Source organism: Monopterus albus, unplaced genomic scaffold (assembly GCF_001952655.1).
Source record: "Monopterus albus unplaced genomic scaffold, M_albus_1.0 scaffold64.1, whole genome shotgun sequence".
Taxonomy (NCBI): domain Eukaryota; kingdom Metazoa; phylum Chordata; class Actinopteri; order Synbranchiformes; family Synbranchidae; genus Monopterus; species Monopterus albus.
In genome coordinates, this window is record NW_018127944.1 from 1,161,752 (window position 1) to 1,175,732 (window position 13,981).

The 13,981-nt window shown below is 40.8% G+C and overlaps 1 protein-coding gene across 2 annotated transcripts in view; it reads right to left on the bottom strand.

Annotated features, from left to right (window-relative positions):
• Window positions 1–8,597, bottom strand: part of slc4a11 (solute carrier family 4 member 11) — a 96,946-nt gene extending 88,349 nt beyond the window's left edge. For both annotated transcript variants that reach the window (XM_020604110.1, XM_020604108.1), the window contains exon 1: window positions 8,404–8,597. In XM_020604110.1, coding sequence (XP_020459766.1) covers window positions 8,404–8,464 — 61 coding nt within the window. In that variant the 5' untranslated portion in view covers window positions 8,465–8,597. The remainder of the gene's footprint in view (window positions 1–8,403) is intronic.
• Between the last annotated feature and the right edge of the window lie 5,384 nt (window positions 8,598–13,981).

Sequence of the window (13,981 nt, forward strand, 5' to 3'; positions counted from 1 at the left end):
TAATAGTATTCATTTCCTTGTACGAGTTTCATATTAATGCGCCCTGACACACACACAGTAAATATGTATTGTCTAACAGGGTGTTGTCAGTCCCCCTCCCTCTTCAAAAGAAAGTCCTATCCTGCCTTAGACTCTAGCCGAGAGCTTGAAGCCAGGTCTGCTTCTTGTTTCTGCTCAGAGTGACACATCTAGTAAAACCAGTCCTTTACTCTTGCCAGCTAATTGGCATCAAAAGTAGTTCCATCACAAACCTGAGTAGGAGGCTGCTGTGTGGGGAAAACCAGAGATAAAACAGGTTGGGATGATACTGCAGAGCAAGGTGTCTGGAATGACCCCGTGGCTACTCATCAGCAGGTGCTGAGGCTGGAGGTGGGTTTTACCTCCAGGAAGCTCACAGCTTGTGTGTGTGTGTGTGTGTGTTAGTGAGCTGTGAATCACAACTTATGAACTACTGAACCACTAAAGCACAATAAGGAGCACAAAGAGAGTTTACCATTTAGGACCTCCACCCACTCTGCTCTCCTGTCACATCAATTAAAAAAAGCATGCTACAAAAAATAGAGTTTCTATGTGACAGGGTGTAGGTTCAACCTGCATTCAGAGGACTCATTTCTGTAGCTCTTCATCACTAAAGCACGTCAAGACAAACCTCACAAAAGTAAGCCCACTTACACCTACAGGAATCACAAAGGAATGGTGATAATGTACATAAACATATAGAAAAGATTCAAATATGACCAGTTTTCCAGGACAGCAATGTTGGCTGATAACTTATAAATATAAAATTATTCATTAATACATTTAAGACAACCTGTTGAGTTCTAACCTCAGTTAAATTCAACAATCAGCAATTATTCAGATGAGCCACATACCTGTGGAGTACATCTTTTCTAAACGGCACAGCCGGAGGCGACAGGCTCCCTGTGTCACAGCGTGTCCCACACTACAAATAAAGCTGTGCACTGTGTGCGTTTAACAAAGAAACATTTGGCAAAAAGAGCTGAATGTTCGATGCTATACACTTTTAAACTTTTTTTGTCCTTTATCCATTTCCCTATTTAAATAGACAGTATATATATTAATCACAGATGCAACCAGTTATTTTCATAATCAATTAATATGCTGATTATTTTATCAATTGTCAGAAAACCCATCAGAATTTTCAGGCGCTGAGGTGGTATGATTAAGTGACGAATCACTGCATCTCTATTATCAAATCATCTGAACTAAATTGTGAGGCATCCTGCAGCAGCAGGTTTGTTTCGTTCAAATTTTGTTGTTGAAACTTGGGCACAAATTAAAAATTCATGCTTTCAAATCAGTTACTTTTGCACACAAATTGGAGAGTTGTGTTCCCGATATAATGTCAAGCTAACATAATGCAGACAGTGCCCAAACAAACCGTTACAGTTCAACTTTAAGTGCTTAAAGAGCCAAGTTTAATGTGGTTCTGTTTTGATGTTAGGTGGATTGGGATGAACAAGTCTTACTCTGAAGGTTGCCAAGGTGAAATTTTCTTAACTATCAATTCATGTTAATGCTAACTTTGCTGTATAATTAGTATAATAATGCATAATTCAGCCTTATGTTGGTTTACCGTTTACTTGCCCCTTGCATGGGGATATGTACATGCACATTGAGAGCTGATGTACCAAAGTCAAATTCTTCATGTGTCCGACACACCTGGCCAATAAGGCAGATTCTGATAATCACCTCTTTTTGGCCAAGTATGTTACACACAAGGAATTTGTTTCCGGTACAGAACCGAGGCAGCCATCTGCGGCACCAACTCACACCGATGGCAACTTGGGGGTTCAGAGTCTTGCCCAAGGACACTTCGACATGTGGACTGCAGGCACCATGATTCGAACCACCAACCCTCCGGTTGGGGGATGACTGCTCTACCTACTGAACCACAGTCACCAGTATGGGGAAACACTACAAGGTAAATAAGATAGCATCCTTTTGCATTAACATATTATAGCAGCCTGAAGAACATTAGCTGGCATCGTTGTGAAACGGCCTATTTGTCCACACTTCTTTTTCCCCCGCCCTGATCCTACCAAGGTATACGTTTCCCTCTACATGTCACAAATCCTGAACTGTAAGTTGCCATTTCTGTGTGCACGGTCCTTCTACAAATACGATCCCCTTGGTGGCTATTCTAAAACGCAGCACACAGCTATGATGACTACAGGCTTGTGGAAACGATGTGATTTAACTGATTTGTAGTCTAGTATTGCACAGGACTGTACTGCTGCAGTGCACACTGTATTTGATGTCCTTTTGTCCTTGTGCCAGATGTCAGGCTGTGCCGTACAACTCATTAGGATGCCAACATGCTGCTGCACCAGTGTTTAGACTTTTCACTTGGTGATTTTTAAAGCGTGCCAGCCCTGCCTTGAGACACCACAGGGCTCCTGAGGTAGCTGGTTCTGCAATAGTGTAGTAATAATGGTAATACAGCATAACAAGTAATGATGCACAAACAGCGACAGCTATTGCCTCAGTGAGTCATCAATCACTGAGGGAATCCTGCTCCCTCCTTTTGACTGGGAACAACCTTCATTAGCAGCTGTGTGTGTATGTGTGTCTACTGCCTGTGGGCGCATGTGATTTACCTACGCCTCGGTGTCTGCATCTGTAGGCGTCTCTCTTGTCCGTCTCAGTGTAGATGCCTGTTTTGTCTGTGGGTGTCTATACGGTGGTGTGGATGTCAGCTTGTGTGTCTGTGCTTACACACATTAGGGGAGGTTCCCCCCCCCCCTTCAGTGTCATCTTAGTGGTTGTTGTTTATGCTGTAGTCTGGCACAGGAAGAGAGAGGGGCACAGTGATAATCATAACACTTGGGAATAAAGGAGAAAAAGGAGATGAAGGAAACAGGAGGAGGAGATGAAGAGGAGACGGAGGATGAGGGAAGCAGCTGGTTCTTGTGACTCTGCTGCCTGTACACATCACTGCAAAAGCTATCAGGATACAGCCTCCTGCAATTCCCTCTGTACGAGCATGAATATGTGTATGTGTGTGTGTGTGTGTGTGTGGCAGTATTCAGTTCTGAACTGTAAGTATTGCAAGGAGATGGGGGCATATTTCAGGTCCCAAACGAGCTACAGATTTAATTTGGGGAACAACAACTTGATTATGTTCTCTCTGGGAAATGCAACTGAGATGACGCAGATGAACACACACACACACACACACACACACACGTGCAGGGCTGTAATCACACACAATTAAACCTACTGTGTCCATGGGAGGTGGACACCTTTATCTAAGGTGCTTTCACACTGGCAATGCTAGTCTGAATGAGCGCCGTTTGCTTATTAAAATGACTATCAACGGGTTTCTGATCCATAAAGTAGTCCCACAGATTTATCTGCATTGTGATACGATCAACTATGTGCAGTACCAACACAGGTACATGCTCTTGTCATAATAACATTCTAGCACTGTAAGAATAAGGAAGAGATCAAATGCTTCACTGACATATGAGCAGACAATAATGTTTGAGGCTGACTTGATACCACATGGCTGTTTTTCGCAGAGGGAAAGTGAATGAGGTGCACTGTGTCTCACCTCTTCACAGCACAGGGAGGTGATCATGCTCTCATGCGCATGTGGTTGTGCCATTAATCTCATTTTTCTCTGGTGTCAGTCCAGTGTATAATATGGCAAATGTGCATCATGACAAAACGTGTTTTGGTCCTAAGTTGAGTTGGCTTAATTTGAAAGTCTGACAATCAGCTGGCTTCTTAACCATCTGGGAAGTGTTCATACGATGGATCTGGATCTTTTGATACAGTACATTTTGAGTTTGTTCCAATATCAAGAAGAGATAAACAAACCACTGCTAAAAAGCAGTAACTAGCCTGATAAGCACCGGCAATAGGCTACACACTAATATCAACAGTTCCAGTGGCACCAGTCAAGTCACTGGTTAATGTTTTGTCTAACAGTAAATGAATAGATGCGAGGGAGGTCTGCAGTTTGACAGAAGCAATCCTCACATGTCCAGTAACAGCCATGTGCTCCAGTAAAGCGAAGCACCATCTATACCACCTGCTCACTTTAAATAAGCTGATGTGGAAACACATGACATAACCGCCTGAGTTGTGAAATCATAACAAGCCTAGTGCTGTCCCTGATCTGGAGGAGGAAGTTTGGCCAAGCACACGTTTTCAGCACCTCCTTCCTCACAGTACAGGAGTTGCCCTGTGCAACAATCAATATGACAACAGGTTCACTTTCTAGCTGTTCCTTGGGGCTCTGAGATTTGAACCACAAACACACTCCTCAAAGCCCTGAGCTCCTACTGCTCTCACAGGTATTCTCCAAAAGGTCCAAACATGCATTTTATCAATCCCCAAGGAGGAATGAATTCGGCAGCAGAGAAAAAAGTAATACATGACAAATTAAAAAAACGGCATTATAGAATAAATGTCTCTCAGATGCAAATGCTAAGTTTCTCATTAAAGCCCTAGAATTTGCATATTTAAGGCCACTGACTGATACAGTATGAATCCTACAGATATACAGACAAAATACACAGTAACTAATGTGCATTGATATCTAGATAAGGTCACCTTTTACATCATGTGGATATGTATCAAATACCACATGACGACAAAATCATCTGATGATTTCTAGACAAAAAAATAACCTTTAACATCACAAGCACAAACAACAGGACAGGTTCTAGTATCCTTGGAGATAGAGACACATACACACTGCCCTCTGCTGGAAAGTACACAGGTTAACAATACACTAGGTACATTAAACATATCCAATACTGTGCTTTATGCCAACAGTGTCTGTAGTTCAATCATGAGGAAAAGACTTAGGTATACGTCTATTTATGCAGCAAATATTGTGTATATAGTATAGACATTACAGACTGGGAATGTCAGCTAGGTTGTCTGGTCTTCAGTTGGTCAGATACAAAAATGTTTTTGATGTCCTTTGACCCTCCCCCCAAAATATTTTTCTTCAGTGTCTGTATATACGCACATAAAGAGACCACACCAGGAAATGCTTGTTGTCTTTACACTTCCAAAAGCCTATGGGGAAGCAATGCTGACACAGACACTTAACTTTGAAGAAAGTGATTGAAATGGTCAAATCAGCAACATGGATCATCCTGCCACATCTGCCCCTGCTGCAAATCGCTCTCTCTTCCAAAGCACTGCTTTAATATTTCATGGTGGCAAGAAATCAGGTTTACATGTTTAAATTCAAACTCATTTTATAGTGAATAAAATACTATTTAAAAGTGCTGAAGCCCATTCATATGGTAGAATAACTTGCACAGCTGAGTCAGGTCTAATTTTATACAAGATTCTATTAAAGATGCCATGAACATTAAGTAAATAATAGGGTGGGTTATACAGAACTATCCATAGGTCAACATTCTAGTAGATTAACAGTCAAATGCAATAAAGTGCTACTCACTTCAGTGTTTTAACAATTCAAACCCATATATGGACAGAATGATCAGTCTGCAGAGGTCTTTCATTTTATCAGCCACGGCTACAGGCTCCTACTCTGTGCTATTAATATTTTTGCAGGAGTACATGTCACTATTATCAAAACAGATTAAGCTGCCTCATTTTAAAAAGAACCCCTCCCCTTCGCTTTTACACAACAGGCCAGGAAAAATGTCACTCTGCAGCAAGCTTTAAAATTCTGTGCACCAACAGAGCACATTAAAAGGCTGCAATAAACGGCAAAGGGCACCTTGTTGTATTGTGCTCCAAGCAGGAAGACAACAAAGACACGTTTAGTGGACAAACTCTGGGTGGGATTTCCTCTCCTTCCATCTAGCCCCTGACTTACATTGTCCATTTACAAATGCTGGCCAAGTGCAGCTTGCCACAGAGAATAACAAAATGTGTCTGTCATGAAAACACGCACGAAAACAAATGATTCAAACAAAAAGCCATTTTAAACAGTGGCACAATACTGAATATGTTAGTAGGACCACCTAAAGATAGGCTATTGTTTTAAACAAAATTCAAATATAAACTAGAATTACCACTTTGCAAGCAGTCAAATTCACAGGATCAGGACAGACGTGAGGTCACTGCCCTCAACCTTTGCCAACCAAAATGTCATCAGTTCATCCCCGAGTCCAAGTAGGCATTTATGCCAAATCTGAGAAAATTCTCTTAAGGCGTTCCTGAGATATCGCATTCACAAGAATGGGACGAACGCGAGGTGACAGTGACATGTGATGACCAAAATCTAGTCAGATCATCTTTGAGTCCAAGTGGACGTCAGTGCCAAACTTGAAGAAATTCCCTCAAGGCGTTCCTGACGTCCATATTCACAAGAATGGGTCAGATGCACCGACGACCCAAAAACATAATTGGGCTGTGGCTATTGTCAGCACGAAGGAACAAATTTTTGTATTTACCAACACTACTGATGTAAATATGGTTGAAGAAATAAACATCTTCAAATGCCTGACCAACAGACTAAAGTCCAAAAACAGTCTACAATGATATAAACACTGTGCATTACACTTTAACGGAGGTGTGCAAATAAACCAGATGCACATATGCAACATGTCGCCACGATCATTAGTCTTTTCTCTTGAAAAATTAGACAACAATGTTTATAATGAAACACAAATCTCTATTGGGTTAATAAGAACAAGAGATATTTTAACACTTAAGAAATCTTCAATGATGAAGTATGACTGAAAAACACTTTTATTCAACTACAAGTCAAAATGCAAAACAATGCAGGAGCATTCTGAAAAGTTTTAACTAGTGCTGTCAACTGATTTAAATATTTAATTGCATTATTTTCCATAGTTAACTCGCAATTAATCGCAAATTGATCACTTTTTTCCTGTTCAAAAACAGTGATAGAAAGTAATCAAGTACATTTACTCAACTACTGTATTCAAATACTTGAATATTTTCATTTTCTGTCATACTTTGACATAGCCGTATTTTACAGGCAAATGTACTTTTTACTCCACTACATTATATAATTTTAGTTACTTTTCATAACCAGATAAATACAAACAATACAGCACAAAACCTCATTAATATATGCTGAAAAAGTCACAAGCTACCCAGCAGTAACTCAAATTAAATGCACAAGTTTGTTAACTGGCTGCAACAATAAAGTTTTCTGTTAATTTGTCATGTATCTGTAGATGCCCTAAATGTGAATGTGACGATGCAGAAGTCTGCAAATACTGGTAAGCACATTTTCAAGATGCCACATGAAACTGTTTAATTTAAAATTTGTTTTCTCACACCATTGACACTGTTTCCTCATATATCCCCCAACACGCTACAACATGCCATAAGTGTGAGGTTGTCAATTAGGTCTGCAACTGGTGATTACTTTAGGCTTTATAAAATAGTCAACATAGTCTAAATAATAATCATGAAAGCCCATCACTATTTCCTAAAGCCTGAGTTCTTCATAGTGTCTATGTTGTGTGATCGACAGGCCAAACACAGGACACAGCACAAAACAAAACAGCATACTGTCTCTGATGATAAGAAGGGAAAGTTTGGATAAACATATTAAACACAATCAATTATCAAAACAGCTGTAGATGAATTTTCTATTGAGTAATTTCAATATAATGCTTTTAATATACACTCACGGGTCACTGTTAGGTACACCTGTACAATTACATGCAATTCAGTGCAACACTTCCACCTTAACAGCTGTGTTAATGTTTGTTTTTAATGAAATTGTCAAATAAAAGTCCAGTTCAACACCACCTTTAGCTATGTCCTCGATAATAACCATATAATCGAATTTATACATTTGACAATTTCACCAAAAACAAACATTTTGAGCTTCATAAACACAGATGTTAAGGAGGAAGTGTTGCAGTGAAGTGTATACAACAGTACAGGTGTACCTAATAAAGTGGCCGGTGACTGTATATAACATAGGCAAGAAGGAATTGACCAAAACTGCAATACGCCATTCTCATGACATTAGTCAGTCAAATAATTAACGCACCTTATCATTTTCCCAGTGTTATTCGGTATTTCAGACAGTACGGGGTGTTCTTTCCTCATACCAAATTCTTAATTCTCACTTTTGTAGTGTTTAGATTTCCTTCACTTCAAGTGGAAACTGATGATTTCCAGCTAAAGCACCGCTAAACAAGTGAAACTGCACAGCAGAGGCTGATGGATGAAGTCTTGTTTCACCACCACCTAATTTTCCTCGTTAACGGGCTAAATTGGTCCTCCTCTGGTGCACTTTGGATGTCCCACTTAATTAAGACTCTCACGGTCTCCGTCGTTCTCTCTCTTTCTCTCTCTCACACACACACACACACACACACACACTTGGTGCACTTAGGGCTGGTTCTCACAACGAAACTATGACTGAAAAAGTTAAAAAGCTGAAATGTTTCCTACCTCCGGTGAATCGATTTGCCGACACCCCGGTCACCTCTTCACCGTCCTTTTCAGTTTTCATTACGTTGCTGGTCTCCAGAAAACGTTGGGGAATCTTCTCTCACCGGTTTTCTGATTTATTTGCTCGTCCACATGAGACCAGTAAAAACCCAGACGCTGACTTTGTGGCCCGTCGCTTGGCTACGTGTCAAAGATTGACGAAAAAAAAACGACGCGCGCTCTCTCTCTCTCCAGGTGTAACTAAAGGCACGCGCCCATTGAGCGCGTGACGCTGCGGCCCCGCCCACCGCTCGGTGCAGCCGCCGGACCGTTGATTTGTCCTAACCGTCCAATGTTTGGATGTTTGGACTGTCAGTGTCCAACATCGCAGCAGTTGAGTGATGCGCCGTAATAATTGCATGGTTCATAATCAGCCAATGGAAGTCACACCTGCTTTGACGGATTGGGAGACAATGAGCCCCTGGACGCGCACACGCACAAGGTCCTTGACTTCTATCAGCAAGACAGCGATCTGTAGTCAGTTAGTCTTCTTGGGGCTGCTTTGTGTCCTGTTGTACAGTAGTTATTTTATACCTATTTTATTTTTCATTTTGCATCAATCAGATGTTTTGTTGTTTTTATAGCAATCAATCAATCAATCAATCAATCTCTATTTACATAGCACCTTTCTAACGTAAGTTACAAAGTGCTGGGCATTAAATAATAACGAAATAAAACGTTTCTTTTTTTAAAGCAGAAAAACTTCAAATAGAAACCAGAAGACAAAAGATAAAAAGCCAGTGTCAAATGCTTGAGACAACAAGTGATTCTTTAAAAGCTTGTGAAACATGTCGAAATCATGGGCAGCTCTAATACCAAGTGGTAGTTTATTTCAGTGTGGGGGCTACCACTGAGAAGTCACCACAGTATTTTAACCTCGACCCAGGAACTCTCAAGAACATTTGGTCAGAGGAGCTAAGAGGCCCCACAGAGATGGGGCTCTAAGAGCTCTGAAATATAGAGTGGTGCAAGACCACGAAGAGCTTTAAAAACAATCCAGCAAGGCAGTGAAGTGAGGCTAAAAGTGAATTATATGCTCCTGTTTACAAGCACCTGTCAAGACACAGGCTGCAGTATTTTGTACTAACTGCAGTTTAGATGAAAAGTCATGTTTTAGGGTCTGTTCTGTCTCTTTTAGTGGTTTTGTATCTGTAGTAGTTTTGCATACATTTCTTGGCTTTCTCGATTCATTTTGGACTCATTTGATTGACTTTCCAGCAGAGAGCAGCTAACAGTGCTTTCACAGTAGTCTAGTCTAGCAGCCCTAAGACCCCGTGGACCCCTGGACCTGTGCCCGGTAGCCCCATTCCGTAACCCATCCATGCCACCAGGTACTGAGGATGTGATTAAAATGTTGCTGGTATATGTGGCTTTCTTATCCTGTTTATCATCTCATGACTAATTAGATTTGTGCCCTTCACCCCTTGTGCCTGGCACAAGAAAATGTTTGTAATGCGGAGTTCATTTATCTGACAGCTCTTTAATTATGAATATTCTGTCTGATATGATCAAACATTTCCTGATGAGGCAAACTATTCCAAAATGTCAGGACATCATCATTAAGAAGCTAATCCAGCTAAAAAAAATCTCACAGCAAGTTTTGTATAGCTTCTGTAGAAATGTTGTTAGACTACATGAATTACTTTAATGTGTAAAATAAGATATTACTTGACTTGGACACAGGTCATTAAAATTTTTGCCAATTTATTTGGGCAGCTCACTCTATGATATCCAGAACTATTTCCAGATAATCCAGATTTACTCTGCCTTAGTAGTTTGAGTACTGCGAGTACCCCACTATAGCTTCTGTGTGCAACCAGCACATGACTTGTTTACAGTGGTTATCTTTAAGAATGGACTGTCAACACTCAGAATCACATTGCATAATCCATCCATTATTAAACTTTTATTTTCAGAGGCCAGCAGTGCAGATCATGCTGGTTTTAAGCTGCATTTACCAGCTGTTAAATGGGGGGGAGAACTGTGCTGTTCTTGGCTGTGGCTGGAAGATATTGATGCTCATTAGACTTCTTGATTATTCCACTTCGTGAATTCTCAGGTAGGTGTGCTCTATACAGCACATCCTTATTATTAGAACACCTTTACGAGGGTCGTGTGCCACAGACTCTGTCTGATCAAGGCCATAGTTGTACATGTAGGTGGGAGTCAACTCTTTGATCACATCACATGCACTTCCTTTCTTTTTTTAACTTGTATACATATACACACTATAATAACTATAAAGTATGATTTAGAAATCTTTTTATTTTAATGGACTTTGTCGCTGTACAGCTGCCACACCAGAACAGTAATGAATCAGCTTTTAATCATCTAAAAATAGCAATAATCAGAATTCCCCCGTGCATGTGTGATTTAGAGAAACTCATTCACGCCTTCATCTCCAGCAGGGTGCAATGCCCTCTTCTTCTTGATCTTCCCAAAAGACAACTGCACAACATTTAACTGCTGCTGCTAGAATAATGAGAACCAAGACAACTCACCACAAAACAGCAGCTCCATGTTAGCTGTAAAACAGACTTCAAAGTGCGCCTACTGGTTTATAAGTCACATAACAGCCAAAGGCCAAAATATGTTTCTGAAATATTTGAAGAATATAAACCCAGTAGGTCCTTAGATCTCAAGGAAACAGGTTTTTGTGCCTCTAGTCACAACCCGGTGAGGAGCATATGGCTGCACTCACCGAGGACTACCTGCACCCCAACTTCAGCTACTTTCAAGTCTAAATTTCACATCCTATTTCCCTTGCCTTTGATTTAGTTTCTCCACTAAACTTTTATTTACTCTTAAGTGTAGAAAAAAAACCCTTTTAAATTTATGTTGCATAAATAAAGCTTGAAGCTATGTGAATAAGTAAGTTAAATAGACACACATAAACCTTAATGCATGCTTTTCCCAGGGCTTCCAGTCACAGTCCTTCCTAAGCAGACTTTGCTAACTATTTTTGGAGATAGTGTAGCTTTAAATGTCATCATCTTAGTATTGAACTGTGATCACAGGACAACAGAAAGACTGTAGCCCCTGTTTCATGGCATCGTGAATGCCATGAGATTTAGCAGAAAGCTAACAAGTGAAACTAGACAAAATTGTGGATGGGCTTTAAATTATTTTACATTTGACCACTGTCATTACAGACTTTCCCTAAAAACATCTACAGCACCTTATATTGTTAAATAAGGTAGGGTTAGCATGAAACTCCAACTCAACCCACACAATCTCTTTGCTCATACATTCTTATGCTTAGGTATTACTGATGTAAATGCATTTTCTAGATAAAAACATTCCAAATCATTTTTGTCTTATGATTAAACTGTGCTAGTCATTGGTTGCTGATGAATTTTAGGATGAACCAGGTGAAGACTTTAGAAAGAACTGAACCTCGTTTTTCCCCCCACAGTAATTCACTAGTGCCTGGAAGCAGATTAACATGATTCCTTTTCAGCCTGCTGTGATTTATTTTTAATTTCTCTGCTATCCCAATATTCAAATCTCTCCCTCTCCCTAATAAGCCAGGGCGAGATTCCTTGGCTGACAACTGTTCCAGCTGGCTCAGGATCCACTGGGGATGGAGGTGGCGGTTCTCCCCCCATGCGTCAATATCAATACCAACATATGGCAGTTATGTAATACTGCACTGGATGGGTGATATATTATGATGACTACCCAACAAGTTCTCCTTCTTTCTGTTCATTTTCTGTGGTCGTCCAGTTTGATAAATACTGGGTTTAAGGACCGCGTTCCTTTTTGCAGTAATTATGTATGTATGCACAGAAAGGCACTGGAGATGACAGTGACAGAACTGAGTTAAGGTAAAGGTGAGTAAACCTTGAGGCCTCAGCTGCCTCTGCATGAAAACAGCCTGAAGAAGCACTTGAAAGGCACAGAACTGGTTGAGCTTAACAGCTCAAAGCACCTGTGGTGAACAGAGAAGATGATACACTGCACTGTGTTTGGAGGACATTTAAGACTGTATCGGTGTTTCTACTCTCCCTTCATGTCTGCTTTTCTGTTTAACCAGTGAATCTGAGAACGTCTTCCACAACTGCATTGCACCCAACCTCATGCGCCAGCCTTCCCACCTGCCCACTTATCAACGCCCCGCTTATCAACACCATACAAACACATGCATTCACAATACAGTATGTGTGGACACATGCCAACATACACACACTCATGAGCTCACACTCACTCATGTGCCCAAATGTGCAGCAGCGTGTATGAACTGATTAGCAAATGCATGTGCAGAATACATATAAGCACATCAGAACATACATCTGTAAGCCACACACACACGTGCACACACCCACTCTGTGTTTTCATTCATTCTGACTTATATTCATTTCCTGTAGACTTATGACCCTAACCCTGACCCTAACCTTAACCCATGTTGCCAGGTCCCCACAGGTTTCGGTCCCCATAATGTAAGCAATACAAAGGCACACTAATACACACACTCAGACATCACACTCCCCAGTCAGGGTTTACTCTATTGGCTGGTCTTAACTGCTTTGTAGTATTTTTAGGCTTGTTATTCTGGGGCCTGTCCTGGCAGACCACTGGGAGAGTATATAAGCCTCCCCCTGTAAGTGGGGACCACTGAGAACAGTGGAAACCTCTCTGCCTGACACTCTTGAAACCATCCAGCAACCATTTAAACTCCTCTCAGGGTAAGTAACAGCCTCAGGGATGTAGCTACAATTAACCTTCCCTAGACTGGGGTTATCCACCTTCACATTTGTAAATGTAAACCTGACACATTAGAAACTAGCATTTTTAAGAGTTATCATAAACACTGAGTGGAGTATCAGTGATACAGAAAGGCGAAAATGTTGAGTGACTTTTTCCTTTGGAAAATAAATACTAGTCTGAATTTTTTTTTTTAAAAATTATATAATGTTGTTTTATTGCTGGGCTTGGAGTTACTCCAACATGAGGAACAATACTGTGCAATATCCTTTGGGACCTTCACTTTTGTCGCTGTTCAGGAAGGTCAGAGGTCAGGGTCAGCTGCAGCGCAGTGCCCACCGCCTGACAAAACTCACTGGGCTGCTTTAAGGGAACTGGAGCTGGACAAATACTTGCCAGCACTGGCTTTCAACCCAGGTCATCAGGTTGAAGGACAGTCGGTGTTTCGTCTCTGCCAACCTGCTGTTCAAGTCATTTTCAACAGATTACCAAGTTTCAATCAAAATATGTTCACTAATGTTATGTTGAATACAGTTATCAATTTGCAGGTTTATCACACACAGGAAGTTAGAAGGTCATACAGATCTGGAGAGGGCTTTGATCTTCTTTGCACTGTTAGCGCTGACAGTGACTAATGATTCTAACCTTTGCATTAATTTATGGTCATAGATGTGACATAACTAGTAATTCATCACTGTCTTACACAGAATGTATCATATAGAATATACGCTCTGCTTCACTCAGTGCAGCATGTGCAGTAGTCATATGGATCTAATGTGAAAGGCTCCCAAAGCAGCCATGTGCCTCATTTTAGGCTATCGACTAAGGTACTGAG